This window comes from Natator depressus, chromosome 12, assembly GCF_965152275.1.
Source record: "Natator depressus isolate rNatDep1 chromosome 12, rNatDep2.hap1, whole genome shotgun sequence".
NCBI lineage: Eukaryota > Metazoa > Chordata > Testudines > Cheloniidae > Natator > Natator depressus.
This window is the reverse complement of record NC_134245.1, coordinates 37,500,677-37,527,464: the sequence shown is the minus strand read 5'-3', so window position 1 is coordinate 37,527,464 and position 26,788 is coordinate 37,500,677. Positions and strand designations below refer to the sequence as shown.

General features: G+C 46.6%; 1 protein-coding gene and 1 non-coding gene across 2 annotated transcripts; one reads left to right on the top strand and one right to left on the bottom strand.

The window, feature by feature from the left end:
* Nucleotides 1–1,229: 1,229 nt before the first annotated feature.
* On the bottom strand, nt 1,230–13,514 carry MAP1LC3B (microtubule associated protein 1 light chain 3 beta). Its single transcript, XM_074968864.1, has 4 exons — nt 13,371–13,514; nt 9,431–9,486; nt 7,735–7,841; nt 1,230–1,466 (listed from the first exon to the last, which is right to left on the bottom strand). Exons 1-4 carry the CDS (start codon nt 13,408–13,410, stop codon nt 1,292–1,294), a joined length of 378 nt encoding a protein of 125 aa, XP_074824965.1. The 5' UTR covers nt 13,411–13,514; the 3' UTR covers nt 1,230–1,291.
* Nucleotides 13,515–26,246: 12,732 nt separating this feature from the next.
* On the top strand, nt 26,247–26,319 carry TRNAM-CAU (transfer RNA methionine (anticodon CAU)). The gene has a single exon. It is a non-coding gene; the product is annotated as a tRNA-Met (tRNA).
* The last annotated feature ends 469 nt before the right edge of the window (nt 26,320–26,788 follow it).

Below are 26,788 nucleotides of genomic sequence, written 5' to 3'. Positions count from 1 at the left end.
CAGGACACTGATCCTACTGGGAACCCTCTGCATAGGATGCATCCCTATTCATGATACTAGTAACACCAAATTTTTAAACTCCACGCAGTGGGCAGGAAGCTTCAGTGACAGTTGTACCTCAGAACTTTAAAACATCAATTCCTGAATGTGAAATGATTTTATAAAGCACTTCCCCCATCAGTTATGACATGAACAAGTGACTGAGACAATTTAGATTCATGTTTGAATCCAATGTTTTCAGTAGAACTGTGTATAAACAAAGCAGTTTGACTTTCAGCCCTGAAGAGTTCATACACAGCTGCTTTGCTGACTATTGGGAGCAGTAATCAAAAACAAATTAGGCAGAATAGTGCATGGAGTAAAACTAAGATTTTAAAGACCAAGATCACTATGGGGGCATTACCCATTTTTAGGGGCTGCATCTATCACTCAGGCATTGTTATGGAAGTAATTTCTTTTAACCAAAAAACCCCCATTATTTTCTGGAAAAGCAGCCCCTCAGGGTAGGAGGGTCTATCCACTGAAAGTTAGCTCACATGGAGCAGCCATTTGTGTCAGTGAAACTTCTTAACAGATTAAAGTTTCTCTTAATGTTAACGGTCCAGGAGCTCACCTGGAAACATCTTAAAATATGGACTTGCTACAATTAGAGTAAAGCTGTGGCATTTGGTATGAATAATGTCCAGGAATCTGGCATCTTATCTTATGCAGTAGCAGTACTATGAAACTATTCCCCCACCACCACTTGCCCTCACTTTCTGCAAATACTGAGGCAAATGATTCCATAGTTAGACTAAAGATTTAATGTGCACAAACTTGTACTTTAGACCCTAACATGTTTGCTCCATGATGGAAAAAGAAAGCCTTTCCATGCAAAGGAGCACTTTCTAGGAACAGTATGAGTAATTAACAGAAAGATGTCACACAAACACTTTTGTTCACGACAGGAAACTGGTGCCAGTTCCTGTGTCACTGAAGACAGTCAAGTGTTTCTTGTGTTGGCAATCTGAATGTGCAAGGTATGGTTCCATTCAGGAAGTCCAGAGGCTTAAAACAAGTGTGCCTATGTGAAATATGACAGCAGGTTTTCAAAGCTAGATCTATGCTTGTCTGTACTGGCACTCAGCTGTTTAATATTCACAAACAAGGCAAGGTAAGAGGAAGACACCTGCTAAAGCAAGACTATGCTAAGGTACTGAGAAGTAGGTGACATCCCTTTCTTTTTCCTGGGGTGGGGATGGGGGGGTAGAAGGTAAAACCAAAATCCTAGGCTAGAAGCCACTTGAATGGATTACACGGAAGATTGCACTCCAAAAGTTTCCTGAGAGGCATATACCATGTACAGGAATCCATCTTCATCCTTTTCGCTTTCATACACCTCTGATATGGGGGTTGACACGCTCACCATGCTGTGGCCGTTAACCAGTAAGAAGAAAGCCTGAGTGGAGTTCAGCTGCAGGCGTCGTCTGTTAAGCAAAGAGAGAGAAGGCAAGTGCGATGGTAATGGAACTTTGCGTTACCCCAGTATCATCTAACAAACGCTCATTTGTGGCTTCTCCACAAGCTGCGTTGGTGAGTGATGTGCTGGTGCACACTATACTCCTGGGGGAATTCTGTGCATCCACGGACACACAGAATTCATCTGTCTTCCACAGTGTTGTATTTTCCCGCATAAAAGATGTTTGGCCTATGAAGTGCTGCAGTTCTGCCTTTTACCCACCAGGAGCTGCTGTGGTGCCAGAACAGCCAGCTGGGTTCATGCTGCTGTTCTGGCGCCACAGAGGCCTCTGCTGGGCAAAAGGCAGAACTGCAGCACTTCTTAGACAAAATGTATTTTATGCAGGAAATACAAAATTCTATGCCCAGTGCAAACCACCTACCCACACCCAACACCCTCCAGGTTCACTCCTAGGCTCCTTCCCTCTCACTCAGCTCTTCCGGTACTCAACTCCCTAAAGCCTCTGCACTGCTTCTGACAGGAAATACTGTTCTGCATTGTAATTTAAATGAATTACACAGTTCTGTATTAATATGCCTACCTAGTAAGCAATCAAAAAAAATTACCAGAATCTTTTTTTTGTCTGTATTGTTACAGACATACTTGCTGACAGATATTTTGAAATAAATCACCAAAATAATTGTACCTGGCATCATTATATCGTTATTTTGACAAATTCTGCATATTGTATTTTCAAATATTGTGTGCAGAATTTTTTATTTTTTGGTGCAGAATTCCTCCAGGAGTAACACTAACGGTCTTTGCAGACCTACTGGCGTGCAGTAAAAATTTCCTAGTGAGCATTAACTTAGTCCTGTAAGCAGGACTACATCAGCCATGCCAGAAACAGTCAGTGCAGGCCAGCACTGTTAGTGTGCCAGACAACGTACACCTAAGCTGTTTTGCACTAACACACCATGTAGACAAGCCCTGACACAGAGGCTGAGGCTATGTCTACACTACCACGGTAAGTCGACCTACACTACGCAACTCCAGCTACCTGAATAATGTAGCTGGAGTCGACGTACCTTAGGTTGAGTTACAGCGGGGTCTACGCCGCGGTGCGTTGACAGGAGAAAAATCTCCCGTCAACTTACCGTACTCTTCTCATCGGGGGTAGAGTACAGGGGTCAACTGGAAAGCGATCTGCAGTCGATTTGGTAGGTGTTTACTAGACCTGCTAAATCGACCGCCAGTGAATCGACCTCAGAGCATTGATCCCAGCCATAGTGTAGACCTGCCCATAGTCTCTTGTACAAGGCCTACATGCGAAAGTTTGCCAGGTACACCAGTGGGGTTAAAACAGCATAGTTATACTGCTACAAACCTGCCTGTGTAGACACTTATTCCAGTATAAAAGTGCCATTTTCAGCTTAGCTTGTCACTTAGGAAGGGGTTTAAACTAAACTGAGAAGAGGCGGTCTGACACTCGAAAGTGTCTGCATAAAGGTTACAGAATAACTATAAGTATACCGGTAGAACCACAAAAAAGTTCCTATGTAGACAAGGCCCAAAAGACTTTTGCATTTAGATTTAGTTAAGGAACCTCTTACTGTAGCCGTATGAAACTGAGGCCCAGATTCACCCAATGACATCACCTGAACCCCCATGGGTAGCTGGCAGGGTGTTCTGCATTAGCACCCTAGACCTTTGGAATTCACTTCCTTATCATGTCTTCAACGTGCATGCTAAGGCCCACCTTGCCCCTTGCCTGTGGGGAGACAGGTGTTTTCGGAGAGCTGATGAGGTAAACCTCCTGTTAGCTTCTATTGTATTTGTTGTCCCTTGACTATCCATTTGATAAGGGGAACTGAATATCTGTTTAGTATATTTTTAAAGATTGTCAAGAGTGCTGAGAGCAGTTGCCAGGGGTTCTTATTATAGTTGGTAAAAATCCAAAAGTGTAGAAATTGCTCACTTACTTAAATCAGGTAACTGCAAACATGAGATTAGAACTGTTTATCTGCATGCACAGTTTGGAAGTCAGGCCCTAGAGCCTTCACAGCTGTGGAATTGGAAAGCCAGGTTACAGAGCGATAGCTCAGTGGTTTGAGCATTGGCCTGCTAAACCCAGGGTTCTGGGTTCAATCCTTGAGGGGCCATTTAGGGATCTGGGCCAAAAATTGAGGATTGGTCCTGCTTTGAGCAGGGGGTTGGACTAGATGACCTCCTGAGGTCCCTTCCAACCCTGATATTCTATGATTCTATGACACTGAAAGAATGAAGGATGGAATTATGTCTTTTACAAGCACTTGGAGAATCCAGGCTCAGCCTAACTCTAGGAGCTTTTCGTTTCATATTCCCTGGAAAGCACCCTGACATTTTTAAACAAGTTGGCCTTTACAAGGTTACAGAGGAGGGGCCCAAATAGCCTTCTGTGGGACTACCAGTAAGGCTAAGCTTTTGGAACAAAGATCAGTGTTCATGATCATTGTGAATTTGAATAAGTCTGTGATCCCTGCAGCTTCTGTGGCCTCCAGGTGTTGCAATCTGGCATACATGGTTGCAGGGCTGCTCAGGTTTGGTGCATCCAGCTCTCCAATGCCAATCAAATTTGGCCCTCTGCCTCCACTGCAATGCCTGGAGTGGGGAGCCAAGCTCAGCCTTGTGGGACAGGAACCACTGCTGTGGGGTTAGCTCACTCTCCAGCTCCTCCCCACCCTTTGTGACATATCCTTGTTTTCCCCCACACCTCTGCCATGACATGCATTACAATTTTCTGTAGAAAAAAACCCATAGCTTTGCCCATAAACATGAGGACTGAAGCAAGAAAAACATGCTTATTCTTAAGACTCTGGGCTTTGGAGTACACAGCCTTCTGCACTGGAGCAGATACATGCAGGATTAAAGTGAGGAGAAATGGGGAGCTTGAAAAGAAATTAATGCATTGTCATTCTGTTCCTGCCTGAGTATAGAGCTGAGGAGTCAGACTGCCTTCCAAAGCAGCCAGCAGCACATAAATACTCGTTCTACCACCCTAAGTCATTGGGGACAGAGCTGCTTCCTGCCAACTCTGCTTTTGGCTCTACCAGCTGCAGAGCTCTCAACAGAAGATTCCTTTACTCTTTTAGCTACAGCAGAGTAGAAGAGCCACCTTGAGCTCAAATTCTAACCACTCAGGGTACAAAAGGTTTAATGAATGTAACAGCCAATGGACAGCACAGGAGGACGTTCCCGCAGAGTGGCTACAGTTTGGTGTATGCAAAAGCACATAGGTAAGACCAAGACCAATTACACAAAGTCAATAAGGGGCACTGAAGTCCAGCATGAAAATGGACAAAAAGACTGAGTAGCAGGAAGGCCTTTCAGCTAAGGCCTTGTTTACTCAGGGACACAGGAAAAATCAATCTAAATTAACTTTGTATGAATTTAAAATGGATTAGTTAAACAGCCTTAAATCCATGTGTGGATGCTCTTATCTAGAATTAAGGTGGCTTTAATTTGTTTTCGCTTAATTCACTTCCAAACTGAATTAAAGTAAACCAATGTAGAAGTTAATTTGGTTTCTCTTAATTCACTTCCAAATGGAATTAAGGTAAGAGAAACCAAATTAAAGCCACCTTAATTCTGAATCCACACATGGATTTGATACACTTTAGGTGGGAATTTAAAATAGATTAGTTAAGTGTTAATTTGGATTAAGTTGTCCAGTGTGTCTCTGTGTAGACAAGTCCTACTGCTAAAGTAGGATCTTAATTTAAAAGTCTTTCAAACTGCTCCAAAATACTTTGGGACCCTAATTCTGAGGTCAGTTCCCACGTTTAGTAGTTCTTATGTAAGAATCTGAATTAGGCTATGACAGTAACAATCCCATAAGGGGGATTTTTATAGTACCATATGGGGAGGGTCTCTATTTCAGTATTTGTCCCAAAGACCACTCTAAAAGAAGTAGCTCACATACACAGTTCAGCCAGAGAAACAGCCACTCTATTCTTTAGAGCAGCATTTCTCAAACTGGGATCCACGGACCCCAGGGGTCACAGAGTACTCCAGGAGGTTCTCAGGCCCCACTGATCAATTCCTCCACCTTTCTCCTTCAACTCCTCCCTGTCCCTCTATCTCCTGGAGGCTACTGAAGCCAAACTGGAAGATTTTAGGTGCTAAAAGTCCAGTGGCAAACCTGGGCTAAGGCAGGCTCCCTGGCTGCCTTGGCTCTGTGCCATTCCTGGAAGCAGACGGCACACCAGGGGGGTGGGGGAGCAGAGAGAGACCAGGAGGTCTCCACACACTGCCCAAGCACTGACTCTGCAGCTCTCACTGGCTGGCAACTGTGGGGGCGGTGCCGGCAGGTAGGGGCAGTGCACGGTGACCTCCACCTCCACCCCCCACCTAGAAGCTGCTGCCAGAGAGATGTGCCGGTCATATTCGGGAGCCGGTCGAGGTAAGCACCGCCCAGCCAGAGCCTGCACCCCAACCCAACCCCCTGCCCCAGCCCAGAGCCCGCACTCAAACTCCCTTCCAGAGCCTGCACCTCACCCCAGAGTCCGCACCTCACCCCCCCCCCCCGCACCCAAACTCTGTCCCAGAGCCTGCACCTCCTCCTGCACCCCAACCCCCTGCCCCAGCCTGGTGAAAGTGAGTGATGGGGGAGAGAAAGCGACAGAGGGAGGGGGAGATGGAGTGAGCAGGAGACGGGAAGAGGTGGGGTGGGGCCGGGGCCTGGGGCTGAGCGAGGGAGTTTGGGGGACCCTCAAAATTTTTTAAATGGGGGTCCTCGGGTTGCTAAGGTTTGAGAACTGCTGCTTTAGAACATTAGTGAAGCAACAAACTAGACTCAAAATGGTGAATGATACCGAACACTGATGACTACTTACTACCCTCTAATCAAATATCCCCTGCTTACATCAAGATAGGTAACTGTACATGGATCTCCTCTGCTGCACAGTAATGCCATTATGCTACAGTAACATATTAAGGTTTTTTTTTTCTTTCTCCCCCCCCCCCCCCCAACTTCACCTTTGACTTTCCTCTGAAGCAACACAAAGCAAAAGCATTACAGTACTCAGCCACAGTCTCAGTAAGAAGCATGTATATCAAAGCACCACATTTTATGAATCTGTATTATGGGATTCAACATTTTCACTCAGGGCTTGTCCACACACAAGTTGCGCTGCTTTAGTTAGACCCAACATACTTAGAGTGCTTTGGCCCCCTAGTTGGGATGCAGCTATAGTGATAGAGAGATGCTTTATGGCAGTAGAGCTATATTCTCAAATGTGAAAGGGAAACCATCCTAGTAAAACTGCATCTCTACCAGCGGTTGTACTGGTATAGCAATTTGGATAAAAAAAAGTTACACCCCTAACTGATAGTTATATTGGTACAAAAAACTGTAGTTTGTTTAAAGGGTGTCACAGGTGGCTGGCCCCTTAAAGTGGAGCCAGGGCCCAGTCTGCTCATTACAGAATTCAAGGAGAACAAGCCAGAAATGTAGTGGGAAAAAAATAAGTGGATAAACTAACCTAAACTCCATCTCCCTCAAGTATGAAATGGGTAAACTCTGTTTCCCCACCCTTCTCCTTGACAACACTACTGGAACCAGTCATCTCAGCACACCTGTAAGCAGCTAATTAACATCACCTAGACAGTTAATTAACTAATGAGTGCCTAGGCCTGATAAAAGGCTACCAGTGCTCAGTTGGAGGGAAGTATTGCTAGAGAGAAAAGCTACCTACCCAAGACTCCTAGGAGGAGGATGACAATTTTGACCTGTTAACCTTGCTATGTGGACATATGAAAGCAGTAAGTAAAAAGAGGCTAACTGAGGAGAAGCTGACTGAGGACTACAGCTGGCCTGAATTGTAACCCTCCAAGGGGAGAGCTGTAGATGCCTTATCAGATGTGCTTGATTTTATTCTGCATGCTAATCCAGTGCCAGGAGACATGCTAGGGACCCCTGAAGTTGAGAGAACATACTTGTTGGCATTAACCCCAGGGCTGAAGGTTAGACTTCAGGGGCTAAATTGGTGGAGAGAGGGGTTGTATTCTGTAAAAAGAGTTAATAAGATCCCACAACTAGGGCATCTTGTCCTCAATCCCTGGGTTTGAATAACTCACTGAAAACCCAAAAAGGGAGACAGAGGGCAGCAGGCCCACAAGGCCATGCTGTGCCACAAGGGGGCGAGCTTGAGGACATTGTCCTACCATAGTTAGCCAAAGCATTCACTAGCTAGCAGATTAACACTGAACTATGACTTTATTTTGATCCACCATGTTGTACTCAACCGTTAACATACCTGATAATTTTGATTAGTTCGCTCATGTTGACGTGATCTGGTACCAGGAACTTAGTTTTATCCAGAACTGGAAGCTGCTTCTCACCTTTGTACCTTTCAATAATCACCTGGAAGGAAAAAAGTTCTGAAGTAGCAGTTATAAGGCCGTGTAGGGGCTTGTTTCTGCTTATTTTATAACTCTACATTCAAGAGTAGAACATACTGAACAACCGTGGTGGTAAGTAGCTGTTTTACTTTAGGTGTGGCAGTTCCACCACAGCCTAGTTGTAAATAATTACCTTCCTTCTACTCTGTTCACAAGTTTAAACATGGGTATTGTTATAAAATTAGTCTTGTCTAGTGGCAGAGAGGAGCTTTGCTCAATCAGAAAGAAGAACGGAACTGGTTTGGTTATCGAGAAATCAATGCAGTGCAGGAATAGTCCACACAAGCTATTTCAGTTTCCATTTTAAGTAGCAAACCAGCTCTGTTGTATAACAGTCTTCTGGGCTACTTTCTAGTGAAGTGCAAGAACAGTGGAAAGTGCTTGATTTTAAAAAACAAAAAAAACAAAAACCAGACACTTTGTAGAGGAACTTCAACTGGCTATGTCATCAGTTTTCAGCACTGGGAAACAGCTGAGAGCAAAGACCTCAAATTAAGTTATCCCCTAATTAAATTACTGCTGTTGCTTTCAGAGAAACAAAGTGCCTCCCACACTTTACTAACACCCCCTAAAGATCATTTTACACCATGACAGGGAGGAAAGGCAATTTTCATGCAAAGAATGGTAAATTAAGAAGAAAAATTAGCACCACATTATCCTTACTGGCATAGCTTCCTTTTGATTTTAAACTAGGGTGGCTTTTTTTTTCGCTTTGCAGTTGCAAAGGCAAGATCAAGGCTGCCCATACAATGGAACTCAGAATTCACCACCCATACAGTAGCCTAGTCAGGAGGAAATGGTAGCCTGGACAGGAGTTCTGACTTGCCTGAGTTACTACTGAGCAAATCTAGAGAACACGGTAGCTCTCCCACAGACAGAGCTGCATCTAGAGCAGTAAGAGTCAAAAAATAAAGACCCTTCTAGTTTCAAGAAGGAGACTGGTCCCATCAGCCAAAGTGAGGTGGAGTTGGCAGGACCTGTGGCTAACAGATGCTTCCAGCTATGGGTCACCTTTCTTGTGTAGATAGAGTGCAAGTGGGTGGCGCAAGAGCCAAGCTTTCAGAAGAAGCACTCTCACCAGGCCTCAGAAGGCTCTAGACAGAAGGGTTTTTTGGTTTTGTTTTGTTTTGTTTTTTTAGAAGATAGGAGTTGGCATATTTTTGGCAGCATGGATCCTTAGATGTAATTCAAATCAAAGCATAACTTAGCCCTTGTTCTTTAGGGTTACACTCCTGACAGGAGTTACTGAGTACTCTTCTATTATAAAGACAGGTCTTCAGTTTTTGCATCTAAAGAGTTGCACATAGGATTCTCATTGGACTGTGGTTCTGTTACAAGTCGCATTATACCATACACACCATATTTTACCTGATTAGCAGCAGCCACCAGCTAGCACGTTGGTCATTGGTTGCCAGTCTGAGGATTATTTCCTCAAGACCAGGCCACCCCGAAAGGAATAATCTTTTATTCCTACAGACCCAGAGGATTCCTAATACATTTTGGCCTTTCTTCCCTTCTGTGGTAAGAAAGGTAAAGTTATTAATCACTTACTGGTATTTTTGTTGGATGCTGATCTCGAATCAGTCGCACATCTTCTACTCTTTGCTCTGTGGGAGGAAAAAATATTGCCCATCTAAATGCTCAGATACACGCTACATTGGTTTTGTTCTAAGCCTCAGGGATACAAGGTATGCTATTTCCTTGGGCTCTTACTTGCTAGTAGGCTTTTTGCTATAAAAAAAGTGAGGTAAAGAATTTACTCAGAGGAAAGAACCGGTTCAGTCAAGGCAATTGTCTAAACTAAAGTAATGATAAATACCAACTTTCCAATCAGGGATGACTGTTCTGTGACCAGAAAGATGACTACTAAACTCATTTTGGCTGAGAAACCTATACTGTGTTAATGCAGAATGCGATGCCCACTAAAGCAAAGGACATTTAATCACATGAATTTGCCGCATCCATTCCTGTTATCCTTTATCCTATATTCCTGTTTAGGAAACTTAACATGACACTATCCTAGGTTTAATCTTGTGTTCCTGAAGAGGGAGTTGCTGGCTATATACTGGCATGTAGTCTTAGCTCTTAGATCAATGTCCGCTTAACACTGTATATTTGAATTAGTTATCAATTTTCTATTAATTGCATACCACGTCACCCATGCTGATGGTGCTGTTCTTCGAACCTCTGGTTTGTTCAGTATTTACCCATGCCAGTTCACAAGACAAGGTTAGTTTCCTTTTAAAGGGAGGTATTAGTAGCACAGACTTAACACGCTGGGCAAAACAGAAGTCAGACCTGGTGTAAACTGATACAATTACTTTCAAGTTAGTTATGCCTGCTTACACCGGGCCTGAATTTGGACTTGCCATGAACTCAGACTTTATCTCCACTTCTCTCTGCTTTATGGGCCATGTCCCTCTATAAATACCTCTTGCAGAAAAAGGACTAAAGGCTACAGTACAGCCTAGACGCATTAGTAGACTCCTGTAATAAGAACAGATCTTCAGGGGTGTTGCTGACCGTTCTTCCTCTCCCATCAACCCAGCCCATTACCTTTTATTCTAAGGTAAGGACTGATTACCTGGCCTGTCAATCAATCAACTGCTTTTCAGAGCTATTCTTTGGTCACTGCTAAGATCTCATGCATCCAACAATTACATGCAAGCTTTCTATGTGATTAGTAATGACGTGCAGCACATGTGACTCATGATTTTAAAATTAAATTAGTCTGACAAGAATCAAGCAAAACTAAAGCTTCTCAAGAGCAGGTCTGCAGTGATATGTGGGAATTAATGACTTCCCAAAACTTAAGATCTTTATTACAAACTTCCTGGTGCTCAAGACCCCCAATACCAAAATTAACTTTCAGTAGAGACCAGTTCTAATTCACTGAGTTCCAGATAAACACTACCCACAGTCCTTAGGGTCCACCACTACCATGTCTGAGGACAGAAAAGTATGCTATTAAGCAATATCCAATCTTAAATTTACCAGAAATAGGACTGTTATTGGGGGGGAGGGGAGAAGAGAAGGAACAGTAATCCTCAACCAACCAAATAAACTTGGCTTTAATTTCTTTTCTGTTGAAAGAGATGAGTTTAGACATGGGAATTTTGTTTGATTCTAGCATTAACAAGGTAGAGTAGAAGCAGCACAAAATGGTAGCCAGACAAATCTCTCCGACTACTGTGTATGGCATGTTCAAAATCAGGCCTCAGTAAGTTACAGATAAAAGCTGTACTCTGACTGCATTAGTTGTAGTAGCAACTAATTGGCTGCAATCCTAGCTGAACTTAATACCTGGGACTGAAGCTGTTGATAAGAATGGGGGGGGGGGGGGGATGGCTTTTGGAGGGAAGCTGATGTTGGTATTTGAGGCTCCAGAACAGAGGTGTGCAAACTACAGCTCACGGGCCATATCCGGCCCATGGGACCATCCTGCCCGGCCCTTGAGCTCCTGGCCAAGGAAGCTAGCCCCTGGCCCCTCCCCTGCTGCTACACCACTGTGTGGGCAGTGCAGCTTGCTCTGCCTGGACAGCGGCTGGGTCGGAGGTTCTGAGGGGGCGGGAAGTGGAAGGGGGCAGGGGCCAGGCTGTTTGGGGGGCACAGCCTTCCCTACCCAGCCCTTCATACAGTTTTGCACCCTGATGTGGCCCTCGGGCCAAAAAGTTTGCCCACCCCTGCTCCAGAAGAAAGGACAGATTAGATTGGTAAAATTTGCCAGCAACATCAGTACAGACACTAGCTAGAGTACAAGGGAGTGACTGTGGAGGGGCTGCTGAGTATAGTTAGACTCCAACCCAGAGACAGATGCGGGAAGAATCTGGACCAATTATTTCCATCAATTTTATTTTGCATAGAAAACTTTACACTTCAAGTGGAATAGGCTGTGCTGCCAATTCTTGTTGTTTTAAGAAAATGGAGGCTCCAGGAGCAATAAAAAGGAGATGGTATTCCAGTCCTCCTCCCTGATCTCTATGACCAGATCAAAGAATGCAGCCCCTTCAATCTTTTTGACTCCAGGAAGTGTGTTGGCACCATTCTAGCAAACTGTGCTTTAAACCCGTGCTTACTGAAAGGGACTAATCTAGGTTCCCCAGCCAACATCAAAGCATAAAATATCCTGTTTAAAGAACTAAACAGGGATGCAAAGAATGCATTTTAGTCGTCTTACAGACTTTTAAGTGGAGAATTATTTCCACGTGTTAGAATTAAAAACTGAAAGTGGAATTTAATTCTCATGTCAACATCACAGCGGAAGTTAGATGCTCAACCCTGACAGGAAGGGGTTACATACCTAATTCCAGGCATACAATGAAGAGAGCGGTTTTCTGGCACCTGGGAGTTCTGCAGTCAATAATGGATTACTTGGACATGTAATATCACCAGCCCAAGAATCTAATTCTGCAGTACATTTCATCCTTTTGTGAGGATGAGTCTCAACACCACCATGCCACAAAACTCCTTTAACCAATAGCTTTCAGGATCCCGTTCCATTTGAAAGCATAGCCCTGTTGCTACCATGCTTGCCAACCCACAGACAGGTTCCCCGGCCTGCTGATGTGGAACAAGTACCACACCATACGAAATGAAAACAAACCACACTATAACCTTTGCTTTCATTTTCTGCGGTGTGGCAGCAAGACAAAGCTAGGATTCTTGTTCCACTCGAGCAAGCAGGGAAACCACTTGAGACAGAAGTATAACAACAACAGAGAGCCTCTAATCTTGTCCCTGCTTAAAAAAAAAAGGGGGGGGGGGAGGGATTGACATTTTAAAGCCAAGCCTCCAATGCCAGCTGCAGTGCCAACCGTTTTAATGTATGTTAAGCTGCCCAGCAATACATCTTTGGGTAGACTTTTGATGCAACTCCTTGTAATAAGGTGGCTGACTCCCTCACTAATTCCTCTTCAAAATTAGGGCACTGGCGTCCCCATGCAGTTCCTCCTGCTCTGTCAGGGCCAGGTCCCCCTGGGCGGACTATTGGATCAACAAGGATGGGTTTTAAAAACAAAAAAAAGCGTAGCCTGTGAGTCACCAGCACTTGACTCCCGCGCCCCCCGGGAGGACTCAGTCGAGAGAAGTGACACCAGGTCTGGGCTGCGGCTGGGAGCAACAAGCCGGGAGGGGGGGGGATGACGCGGTTCCTTCACTTCAACACCACGGCACGGCCGCTCCGGGCGGGCAGGTCCCCACCGCGGCCGGGCCCCGGAGCGATGCCGGCCCGGGGCGGGCGGCACCTCCCGCGGCCGGGCACGGGGGGTTGGGGGGGTGAACCCCCTCCGGAGAGAGCGGGGGGTCCCCCCTTTAGCGGGGGAGGGGGCTCTGAGCCCGGTACAATCACCCCCCCTCACACACCGCAGCCCCCCCGGCAGGGGGAGCGGCCTCTACCACCCCCCGGCTGGGCTGCGAAGCGGGCCGCTGCCGGGCGTGGCGGGTACCCGGGCCCCCCTGCCGGCCCCTCGTCCCCCCGCGGCCCGCTCCTCACCGAAGGTGCGGCGCTGCTTGAAGCTCTTCTCGGAGGGCATGGCGGCGGCGCGGCTTGGCCCAGCCCGGCCCGGCTCCAGCGGCTACTGGCTGCGCCGCTCCGCCCCTGCCTCCACCACCACCCGCAGGGCCTGCTCGCCCGCGCGTCACAGGGGGCGGGGCCCCGCGCCTACCCCCGTCGCCATCTTGAGTGTGGCGGAGCCGCCACAAGGGCCCTGCGCGTGCGCGCAACAGAGGGAACGCGGCGGTGCTCAGCCGCGAAGGCCGGCCCGGCCCCGCCCCTCACGTGCGGCCTGAGTAACAAACCGCCCCCCTGGTAGCCCCAGGCCAGCGCCACGCCTCGTGCGTCACATGGGGAGCTCGGCCCAAGGCTGCCCCACGATCTCAGCAGCCACAGCCCCTCCCCCACGATGCGCCGTCACGAGCAGCACCCTCCACCACGTACCCCCTCACCAGCCCCAGCCTCCGCCCACCTCCATCACAATACTCCCCTCACGGCCCCCTTGCCGCCCCCCCCAGGACCCCAGCCCCAGCCTCCGCCCACCTCCATCACAATACTCTCCTCACGGCCCCCTTGCTGCCCCCCCAGTACCCCCTCACCAGCCTCAGCCTCCCCTCACCTCCATCACAATTCTCCCTCACGGCCCCCTTGCCGCCCCCCCCAGGACCCCTTCACCAGCCCCAGCCTCCGCCCACCTCCATCACAATTCTCCCTCACGGCCCCCTTGCCAGCCCCCCCCCCAGGACCCCCTCACCAGCCGCAGCCTCCGCCCACCTCCATCACAATACTCCCCTCACGGCCCCCTTGCCGGCCCCCCCCAGTACCCCCTCACCAGCCCCAGCCTCCCCTCACCTCCATCACAATACTCTCCTCACGGCCCCCTTGCCGCCCCCCCCCAGGACCCCTTCACCAGCCCCAGCCTCCGCCCACCTCCATCACAATTCTCCCCTCACGGCCCCCTTGCCAGTCCCCCCCCCAGGACCCCCTCACCAGCCGCAGCCTCCCCTCACCTCCATCACAATACTCCCCTCTCGGCCCCCTTGCCGGCCCCCCCAGTAACCCCTCACCAGCCCCAGCCTCCCCTCACCTCCATCACAATACTCCCCTCACGGCCTCCTTGCCGCCCCCCCCTCAGTAACCCCTCACCAGCCCCAGCCTCCCCTCACCTCCATCACAATACTCCCCTCACGGCCTCCTTGCCGCCCCCCCCTCAGTAACCCCTCACCAGCCCCAGCCTCCCCTCACCTTCATCACAATACTCCCCTCACAGCCCCCTTGCCAGCGCCCCCCCAGTACCCTCTCACCAGCCCCAGCCTCCCCCCGCCTCCATCACAATACTCCCCTCACCAGTCATAAGCCTAGTGTATGGGAACAACTCATCCCATGAGCCTGGCCGGGCCACAGCCTTGCCCCCCCGCGATGCCCCCCATCAGCCTCCCTCACACCCCATGCCTTCTCACCAGCTCCTCACACACTGCCATACCAACCTCAGCCACCCCCCACATAGACCATGGTGCCCCCACATGCTACCCGCTCACCACACCCATGCCAGCCACAGCCACTCCCATGATACCCCCACTAGCACCATGCCAACCTCTTCGTGTGATGTCTCCACCAGTGTCACAACCGCCACATATAGCACCTCCCAGCACCACACTGACCACAAACTGTCCCCTGGCATCATACCAACCACCAAATGCCAGCACTTGGTATTCCCACTCCCATATAAATATCCCCATGACAACAATAGCCCCCTCCATGTAATTTCCTCCCACAGGCCTACACTAGCAAAGCCCAGCCATGTTGCTGGGTTCAGCAAATACTGTAACTGGATGCCCTAAGATGAGTGTAATTGTACCATATGGGGACCACTCGGACTTTGTCTTTGTTATCATCACCCTTAAGTTTCCAACCATCGCAGCTCTATTTGTGCTAGAACAGTAGAGACCAGACACTGGCGGTTTAAGCATTGTGTGATTACTTGTCCTCCTCTATATCTGATCAAGATAGGATATAGGTTTGTTACAGCCCCTAGTTACTGAGCCTGGCTCTTTATGTCTTTATAACTAGTGAGACTCATGCTTTCAACCCTAGCGGTCCCTCCCAGGTTCAATCCCTTGTTAGCAGAGATGGTGTCTCTCACACTAGCACTGTGGTAGCACGAGAATAGGAATAAATACTTGTATACACACAGCTTCTGGGTCTAGAACAACAGCTAAAACAATTCACTCCTCACCATTCAATTCACCTCTTCAGAGGTCACCTGCTCATCCCTACCCCACCCCACCACGCACACACACTCACCACATCTCACAGAGCAGGTGTAGATTGCATAACCTAAATGGCACCATTAAAATGCAGATGCTATTATGACAAACCTGATCAGCAGTCCTCACATCTAGCCATTATTTTGTCCTTCCCATACCCTTTGCCTAGGGGTGGGTGATTACATAAAACAAGCAAGAAAGGGTCCTTTCTGAAGAATTTGAGACTTATCTGTTCCTAGAGTCATGAAGCATATTGATAAATGCAAAGTAATGCACATTGGAAAACATAATCCCAACTATACATATAAAATGATGAGGTCCAAATTAGCTGTTACCACACAAGAAACAGATCTTGGAGTCACCGTGGATAGTTCTCTGAAAACATCCACTCAATGTGCAACGGCAGTCAAAAAACCTAACAGAATGTTGGGAATCATTAAGAAATGGATAGATAATAAGACAGAAAATAGCATCTTGCCTCTATATAAATCCATGGTATGCTCACATCTTGAATACTGCGTGCAGCTGTGCTCATCCCATTTAAAAAAAGATATATTGGAATTGGAAAAGGACAACAAAAATGATTAGGGGTATGGAATGACTACCATATGAGGAGAGATTAATAAGACTGGGACTTTTCAGCTTCGAAAAGAGATGACTAAGAGGCGAGGGGTATGATCAAGGTCTATAAAGTCATGACTGGTGTGGAGAAAATAAATAAGGAAGTGTTACTTACTCTTTCTCATAACACAAGAACTAGGGGCCACCAAATGAAATTAATAGGCAGCAGGTTTAAAACAAAAGGAAGTATTTCTTCACACAAAACACAGTCAACCTGTGGAACTCCTTGCCAGAGGATGTTGTGAAGGCCAAGACTATATAACAGGATTCACAAAAGAACGAGATAAATTCATGGCAGATAGGTCCATCAATGGCTATTAGCCAGGATGGGCAGGGATGGTGCCGCTAGTCTCTGTTTTCCAGAAGCTGGGAATGGGTGACGGGATGGATCACTTGATGATTACCTGTTCTGTTCATTCCCTCTAGGTCACCCGGCATTGGCCACTGTTGTAAGACAGGATACTGGACTAGATGGACCTTTGGTCTGACCCCAGTATGGCCGTTCTTATGACATTAAGCAACAATCCCAGTCCCAATCAGGCTTGGTAATATGGGCTGTGTCCCCACAACTGTATCAAAACACCATCAATGGCATTATTTAAGTTTAAGGTTTCAAGGACCCCTCCCCCCCATCATCTACTTTGACCTGTATATCACAGGTCACCCACACCACCCCAACACCTGCGCAAACACACTAAACCCAACAACTGAAATGAGACCAAAGTATTACAGCCCATGGGAGACTACACTATTATGTGCCATAGGCAGAGAATAGGAGCGACTGGAGTGCACCATTGCCTGAGGCCCCCTGCAATGACAGGGAAATGATTGAGATATACCCAGAGAATCCTGGCAAGTGACCTGTACCCACTTGCTGCAAAGGAAGGCAAAAACAAACAAATAAAAAAACAACCCCTCCGCCCCCAAGGTCACTGCCAATCTGACCCAGGGGGAAATTCCTTCCTGACCCCACATATGGTGATATGTGAGTAAGAACCAGACAGGGAAGCACCAGGAGAGAGACTGCTCAGTGCCACGTCAGAGCCTTGGCCCTCCCTGTCCAATGTCCCTTCTCCAGCTATAGCCATCGCATGCTTCAGAGGATTTTAAAAAATAAACAAACACAACCCAAACACATAGAAGATATAGGGGAGGGAGAATCCCTTCCTGACCTCTGTAAGTGGCCGGCTGAAATCCTGAAGCAAGCGTTTTTAGGAACATAAAACAAACTGGAAGTAAGCCCCAGGGCTGTTGAGTCCTGTCCCCTGCCAACAGGTTTTCTGCTTCTGAGAGAACAGCCACTTACCAAGTCAGAACAATCTTCAGGGTATTTGATTTATAATACAAAGCAAAAATAAGTGTATTTCCCCTGCTCTTATAACACAAAACAGCTGAACCATTTTAGCCTAAGTTTCCAAAATACATCCTCTTCCGGGGTGGGGTGGAACCAAGAAAAGTTTACTTCTAAGGGGCTATTTTGTTTGTAGAATTGAACACAGGAATTTATCACCAAATTTGCCTTCTCATAGCCTTAGCATTGACCCCAGCTCAGTTAATATGTATTTTTATTTATTCCTATTAACATAGACTGCATAAAAACAGTTTAGCTTGTCAAGGAGATGGAGGGGCGGGGGGACAAGGGGTAGGAGACTTTAAGGTCTGGAAGCAGTTTATTTTAAGCATAAGAAAGTTGCATGATTCAGTATTTCCATGGTGCATTTAGGCTTTATCTACACTAAGGGCTTATCTCCATGTACAGTGATACAGCTGCACCTGTAGCACTATAGTGAAGACGCTCCTACGCTGACGGGAGAGCTTCTCCCATCAGCATAGTTAATCTACCTCCCCGAGAGGCGGTAGCTATGTTGGCGGGAGAAGCTCTCCCATCAACATCGCGCTGTCTGCACAGGGGGTTAGGTCCGTATAACTATGTCACTCAGGGGACGGATTTTTCACACCCTTGAACAACGTAGTTATACTGATATAGGTCTGCAGTGTAAATCTGGCCTAAGGAACTGGAACGGTATCTCACACGGTCAGCTGCAAATGCTAGCATACAGTTGCTGTGCCTCACCTAGAGAATTTTATTAGGTACAGCTAAGTAACTCCGTCTGACACCTTTAAATCCTAGTCTAGACCAATCTTCATTGTGAAACCTGGACCAAGCCATATCAATGTATCAAACTTGTTAGAACTGTAGCAGAACCCAAACAATTTCAGTTGCAAACCCAGTTTTCATTTATGCCTGCCCAGCCACCAGCCTCTGCTAAAGTCAAACTGTTTTTAATTTTAACTGCCTTATACAGTACTATAAGCTATCGGGGTGACCCATGACCTTGCCATGATGGTGCATTAAAGTCAGTGCACCTTCTGCAGCCAGTCAGACAACATTCTGAACAAGATGAGAATACTTCAGTACATTGGGAATCCCTGAATCAACTGGTTGATGAGTTGGTGATTACTTGTAGCATGGTTACAGTTTCTAGGAAGGAAATATAAATTAAAATTACAGGATGCCCTGTTCTCATTTTGAAAGGAAGGCTCAGTAGGCACCTTATGATTCAAGGCCAAGTATTTCCGGTAGCTATATAATCATAGGATGAGATCACTACAAAACGCGACTGACTGCTCTGAGAAAAACAGCCCTGAGGTCTATAATGTTTCCACCTATCATACAGAGAAGAGCAGCTGAAACAAGTTGGCTGATCATCATGAGGGAGGTTGGTGTGCATTTAAAACCTAAACTACAGGAATACAATCTATGCTTGACCCCTCTGCCCACTGACTGAAGACTAGGGAGATCCCTTTTAAAAGAGACAGCTTTTAAAAGCTGTTCACAGCAAGTGGCTCACTGTTGGAGCCACTCCATCTCTGAATAAGAAAAATCATCCTTAGCTTTAGACATTACACAGAATTAGAATTCACGATATTCTCTGAATTGCTGTTCTCTCAGGGACTACAGGCAGCGGTACAGGAAATACCAATTCCACTAGCACTTTGGGGGCCAGCTACCCAAAACTAATCAGCACCCAGAAGCTCTTACTATTCTCAGAGAGAGTTAGTGGGTGCAGAGCTCTTTTTAAAATTGGAGTATTGATTTGGTGCCTGAATGGGAGAAGAGCACTTCTGAAAATCTGGCCGATATAACGCTTTTAACACGCAGATCTTAATGCACTTTACAAAAAGGGGTATCGTTATCTCCACTTCACAGATGGGTCAATAAAGGACAGAGAGGTGAGGTGACTTACCCTACTCTGAGGTCAGTGGCAGAGCTCGGCCTAGGCCCTAGCTCTGATTCCCATTCCCATGCCCTATCCACCAGGTCACAAGAGCTGTCAAACCTGAAATAGAACACACTAGGCATTGGCCATGGTGTCGTTTGTTAGAAGGCAGCTCTGGGCAGGATTACAGAGGCCCACATTCGGAGAATCCTATGCCAAGACTTTCTTTTCTGTAGACTGCAGCAGAATATTTCAGTCGTGGGAGAGACATTATGTATTAGCTTTGATTCCAACTTACATAGATTCCATCGACTGAGTCTTAAAGGCTACAGGGACCAGACAAGCAAAGTGAAGCAATACTGACACAGCAAGAAACACCTTTACCTGTCTGCTATACAATAGCAGATCCCATTAGACAAGGGAATATTTTCCCTGTTGGGACCTGCGGCTGGGAAAAAGCTGATCCTGTACAATTCCTTACCTGCCCTCTTTTTAGAGCAATAATATATTTAAATTAAAGATGCTAGAATGGCAGAGAATAGCCACCTACCTCCGCCTTTATCCAACCAGCCATAGGTCAGAGTCCACAATCATTCTCCCTTAGAAAGTGATTATCACACATCAGTAATGATAAACTGGCTTCTGAGGGAACATCTACACTACACTTTGGGCTGAGCCTCCCAGCCTGGGTCTATAGACTTAGGCTAATGGGGCTCACACTAGCACTCTGTAAATAGTCATATAGCCAGTTCTTTAGAGTGATAGCACACTCTCCTCCAGGAAACTCACTCAGTGTCCTGCCCCACTGCTCTCTCTCCAACATGCCCTCTCTGGAGAAAACCTAGTTGTTTCAGGAGGAAGCTGTCTGCTTTTCCATCCCAGCAGAACTGTCTGAGCCAACACATAATCTGCCCTTGTGCCTTCAGTCTCCCCTTACCCTTGTAAACCAGCTTTCTCTGCTGTAGAATAAGCCATTCCTCAAGCATTTGACTGGGCCACCCTCCTCCCAGTATTGTTCAGGAGTAATCTTTCCCCCAGACTCACCTGCCCCAGAGGAATTGCCTTATCACAAGCCTCTTCTTGTTAAACCCTTGGCTGCTGTCCTCCAGAATGGTTTGCTAAATCTTTGATTAGGACAAATATAACAAAAAGTACTTCACACAACACACAGTCAACCTGTGGAACTCATTGCCAGGGGATGTTGTGAGGGCTAAATGTATAACTGGGCTAAAAAGCAATTAGACAAGTTCATGGAAGATAGATCCATCACTGGCTATTAGCCAAGATGATCTGGGATGCAACCCTATGTTCTGGGTGTCCCTAAACCTCAAATTGCCAGAAGCTGGGACTGGATGACAGCGGATGGATCACTGGAAATTACCCTGTTCTGTTTATTACCTCTGAAGCATCTGGCACTGGCTGCTGCCAGAAGACAGGATACTGGGCTAGATGGCCCACTAGTCTAACATAGTATGGTGTTTTTATGTTCTTAGGACTAGCCCATCACCGCTGCAGACTTGGAGGGGCATCTTTTGAATCAATATTCTTGACTTCTGAACTACAGTTACTACCTTAAAACAAAAAATCTCTGTGTATAGTCTACTTTCACAAAACCCAAACTGGGAAGCAATGGCTAACTCCCTCCTTTAAATCAAGTAGGTCTTTTATGGCAGTTGCCTGAGGAAAGCTCACCTCCCAGGACTCCATTACATTTCCATACGAGCTAAGTGACAGCACATTGAAATATATTTCACAGTCAGAATTACAAACCCATTCCAAACTTCCCTGGTGTTTAAAGGGGTTTTATACTGTATGGGAGAAGTTTATTCCTTTGCTCTAAGGACTGCACTTCTACAATTGCTAAATAGAGGGTGTTAGTCTCCAGAGGTGTCAGGTCAGCACCTGACACCAACATTAAATCCACACACATTGAAGGGAAAAACATTAAACAACTTTACAGGTGAAAGTCCATAAAATGAAGGGAAGGAAACTATTGCACTCTATTGCCGGTCACTACAGTGCGGTTTACTGTCTAACCAATGTCCTTGCACAGAAAAAATGTGGCAATTTGTTTCTTCCTCCCCTTCGCTTCCCTTTCCCCACCCCGCCTCCCCAAAAGAAAGAGAAAGTTCAGCTAACAGATGCAGCTGGTGAGAGATTCTTTGAATGTTTGTGAATTATCTAGTGTTTTTATTGATGTAAACCTGACCTTTTACATTAGTCAAAGCTCACTGACCATCTTGAATATATTGAATACAAAGGTACAGCCATTCCCAACTTATACAGATTTTCTGGTACCAGGATTGAGACAGCTAGTGTTTGTGATCATTTAGAACAGTTCTGTTGAGAACTGTAGCCCTTACATTTGCCTTAAAATTGTTATAATCCTGTGAGGAAAATCCTCAGGAGTTTAAATTTCTTCTTGGAAATCCTCTGCCCCATAACTTTTGCACTTGCTCAGCAAGGAATTAAGAAAAACAAAAAGCAATAGCAATTCTTCTGAGGAGTGCAAAACAGCAATGCTTTGTGCTCCCCAAGCTGGCTCTGCAGAGAGTTTAGCACAAAAAGCACTGCTCCCCAGTACCACATATATTGACATCAGTTAATGATGCTGGTGCTTGAGCAAACATTTCTTGGCCTCAAAAATCACTTTTGAAGATGAAGTTGTTTTCTGTGACAATACTGTGAGTCAGCTGATTGTTGGCATCTGGGAACGAATAATTTACATTTATATAGCTCTGGTCATCCCAAAGGAGCCACACTCCCTTTGCAAGCATGATAAACTGTATACTCTGTATGTGTGGGTTTGTGGAATAATGTCTTGCATAATAATATTTTCCACTCTGTTTAGTACACCTTGAATTCAAGCATCTCCCAGCTCTTTACAAATAATAATTAAGTCTCACAACTGCCTGTGTGGTGGGTAAATATCATTCTCCTTTTACAGATTGAGAAGCTGAGGCATTGACAAGTTTATGACTTGGCTACAAGTACACAACTTGTTACTCTGTAGTATAGCCAATAATAGAACGTAGAGCACCTGACTCCCAGCCCCGTGATCTAAACACTACATAATGCTTCTCAGAACTGAACCTGCTAGAGGATTTAGACAGGCAGAATGTAATTACTCAGACTGGAATCTGGCCAAGACACCAGAAATAACAACCCTTTGCTTGTGAGATTGCCACAGTCTTTAATGACTGCACATGATTAGGACCACAGGTGATCAATCAGTCTTACAGCTCATTGGACAAACAGCACCTCCATAAGTTCAGCAACCCATTGCACCATGCAATGGCATTTGGCTCAGCATTGATGCAAAGAGAAAATAGCCACTGAGTCATCAACTGCAATTTCTGCAGCACTCTGGGTTTTCCTTGGAGATCCCGCATCTGCACATTGACCAGCTTGTCCTGTAAGGTCTGATGAGATCAGAGCCCCGCTAGAATAGCAAAAGCTGGTGATTGCTAAAATCAGGAGGAAAAAAAGCTATCTCCCAGAGAATGAGGAACATCTGGAATCAAGATGCAATAAACAAAACTGTACAGTCCTTGAGGATGTATTCCTAGTCTGGAGTGATGAGCCATAAATGGCTGTTCTCCAAACAATCCTTTCCCCAAGGCCACATAATACAAGGCAGAAACTGCAGTGCAGGCTTACATCATGAGATGCACTGTTACAATCATTGTGGAGAGCAGGGGTTTCAAAGAGGACTTGTTTGTCTGTCTCTACCTGACTTACAGCCCTCCTCTTTCTCTTGCCAACTGGCAAATAAACAATCCTCTGGCACAGTTATTCAGATTATAATTGGCCAGTTGCGCCATCAGGCGGCAGCACATCCTGTCCCAGAGCCAGGGAAGGTGTAAACCCCTGCAGGATTCCAGAAAATGGGGCCATCAATTTAGAGCCTGATTCAAAGCCCTTTAAAGTCTATGGAAAGACATTAACTGACTTCAGTGGGAGCTATATCAGGCCCTTTATTGCTAGAGAGAAATGAAACGGACATGTTTCACCTTTCAGTACATCCCTTATTCAAAGGTACTACAGTGACAGCTCCAAGCACTGCAGCCTGTAATACTGAAACTGAAGTCTTAGGGGCTATTACTCCAGAAGACGGCAGTAACTTTTGTGCCAGGCATTAAGGATGTTCAAGTACTTGGTAGTACCAGGGAGCACGTGAGTGATGTAAGTGAATAATACAGCATATTTATCCTTACCCCTGCCAGGAAAAGTAAGGACGATAGCATTCAGGTAAGGGGCGTAGATAACATAGCAGGGAATGTCCGTTTGATAATCTGACAACAGGGAGTTTAGCCTCCAGAAGAGGTGCTGAGGAGATTCAAATATAAGGGTTCTATTCCTACACCTAATCCAACTTGCCCCCATTACTCCCATCTCATTGGCCCATCCCCATACTTCCTCTCTGCCTGTACCAACATCAGGAGCTGTCACCTGAATCGCTTGCCAACTGGGGCTCCGAGTGGACAACATCGCAAGACCCTCCAGCTAGGTCCTGGATCCTGGGGTGACTTCAATGGGAGTTACTCCTATCCTGTGTGCTGCAAAGGCATGGGTCCCTGGTGTTTCAAACCACCACTGCATCCACTTGGGGAGACAACAGTCATCCTTAGCATTGACAGAGCACTTTGTATCTTTAGCTGCAGTCTTCGATCCCCCATCCCAATGGGGGAGGATTTAAAATCCTTATATTTTAAACAGATAGGGAGGCCAAATGTCTGGTCCAAGATCACATAGGGCCTTGTCTAAAGCCCACTGCCTGCCATTGACTTCACTGGGTTTTGCATACGGCCCAGAGTGGGACGAGCACTCATGTATTCCTGGCTCCCAGTTCCATGCGCATATCCCTAAGCCAGGCTACCTGTCAGGTGAAACAAATGCAGAGTGGAGACAGCCACCACCTCTTTGTTAGTGAGTCATTTCTTCTCTCTCCCTTGCCTTCTTCTGCCTCAGCTCATAAGAAGCCACCTGGTATCACCGTGGACCAGCCTGCCCTCTGCTGGCTTGAACAGTTTCAGGGGGTGAAACTGAAGGAAGGTGCTTTCATTGATGAAAAGCCTAGTTGTCAAGAGACTTGGGAGAAAGCAGCCGCTCTGATCATTGAGTGATGGATAACTCCTTGTAGCCAAGGGATTGTTTAGGATAAGATTATATCGGAGGCAGGGAGACTGTGGGGGTCAGGGGTGACAGGGTAGGGATATAGTAGGGAGCAGGGTCAGAGGAGAGAGAGAGAGAGAGAGAGAGAGAGAAGAAAATAGAGGCAAACCCAGAAAAACCGAAGGAGGAAGGACGTATCAATCTTGTACTGCAAAGTTTCAGCATGGAGTAATGTCACAAAGATATCCTTTGTTTTAGTCCCCAACTGAGTCCATGCCATGTGTCCTTTTGCTGCTTTTTCCCCTGCACCCAGTGACCCTTACTGGCTACATAGCGGCTACAAACTCCTCTAGACCAGCAGCACCAGAACTCTTGTGTGCCTCTGTGTGGGGACCGGAGGGTAGCATGATGAACCAAGAGGGCCATGTGATTTGATCCATATAGAAAGCAGATGTTTGGCTCCTCCGTCCCTCTTATGCTTCCCGTGCAGCCACATTTCCGAAAGTGGATACTGGTTTGGGGCGATTCAGGCTCTGGGTGTTCAATGTAACATCCCCTTGGGCCTGACTTTCAGAAGTTCACAGCACCCACAGCTGCCATGCATTGAAATCAGAGCTGTGGGGGCCCAGCTTATCTGAAAATCAAGCCCAAAACTTTAAAGATGGGCACCCAAAATCAATGGCTACTTTTGAAAATGTTGGCCTTATTTCACAGACAAGCTCAGCTGCCCCTTCAGCGTCTGACGCAGGAGCATGCAACCGAAAACTAAATGCATGTTCCAGGCCTATTTGAGTTGCATCCTCCACAATAGCTCCCATCAACAGAGCATCCGCCTCCTGATAGCAAAATGTCCAGCAATCCCACTCACGCCTGCCTGCTCACAGACCAGTTGCATTTTGGTTGAGTTCTTGAACTAGTGTTTTGTTTGTAAATGAGCATGGGGCAGATGGCAGCATTATGGAAGTAACTGTTATTTCTCCATCTGGGGCACCTCCAGCCATTAATTTATAGGGTGAGGATATAATGATCCAGCATATTAAGTGTGGGTTATTATTATTATTTTTTATTTATTGTCATCTCTGAAAGACCCCAATTAGGGGAGAAATCTTGGCTCCATTGAAGTCAATAGCAAAAGTCCCATTGACGTCAATGGGGCTAGGATTTCCTTCTATAGTCCCTATTGTACTAAGCATTATACCAACAACTACTGCAAAGTTTGTTCCTACTTCAGAGAGCTCAAAATCTAATACTGACACTTCATGAGGTGAAGCAAACATAAGATTCGTTTTAATTTTTAATGTTTAGAGGGAAACCATCTTGTTCCCTTGCAAATAATATTAAGAGGTATCCTGAAGCACTGTGCTTCTTCTCTGCAGAGTGAAGCTGCCCAGATATTCCTGAGCCCCACAGCCCTCCTTTAAGTAGCAAAAAATGTTTAAATGCCTGGATTACGAAAGAAAAAGGATTCTTCGCAAAAAGCCACAGCAAGGGAAGAAGTCATTTGCAAAAGCAGAACCTCCTCTCAGCGTTTCAGTGCTGTTCTTTATGGTCGCTGGAGATCTCATACTAAGTAAACAAAAAATATTCCCACCCAAACAACCATTAGGGAGGAAAAGACTAAAAGGACTCTTTGAAGGCTCGTTTCTCAAGGAGCCTCGTTAGCGCAGTAGGTAGCGCGTCAGTCTCATAATCTGAAGGTCGTGAGTTCGATCCTCACACGGGGCAGCCTGAGTTTTTTCCCCTTCCTGACTGTTACATTTGTTATGCAGCGAGTGCGAGCAAGGCTGCTCCTCCTTATCAGCAGGCAGAGGAGGGGCGACATCAAGAGCTTTTGCACTGTCGGGAGGAAGGACATGAGACCAGCAATGCAGCGGCCCTAACTCCCTGCTTTCCAAGCAGCCAACAGGCCCTGCAGAGACTGTTGCAAAGGGGGGGTGGCAGGATCCGGACACGGGAACCAGGAGGCGCTGGTGAAATCCAGTGCAGAGGGATCCGGGTTTTCCGCACCCCAGAGCACCCTAATTATACCGACAGAAGTTTATAGTGTAAACCAGGGCTCAACAGTCAGGGGAGGAGGCAGACAGCTCCCACCCCGCAACGCGGGGGGACAGAGCTAGCTGCTGGCTTGCAGGGTGAGCTGCTAAAGTGGGGCGATGCAACCGGCCAGGGCGCAGAGCAGTCGCGGGCCCCGGCT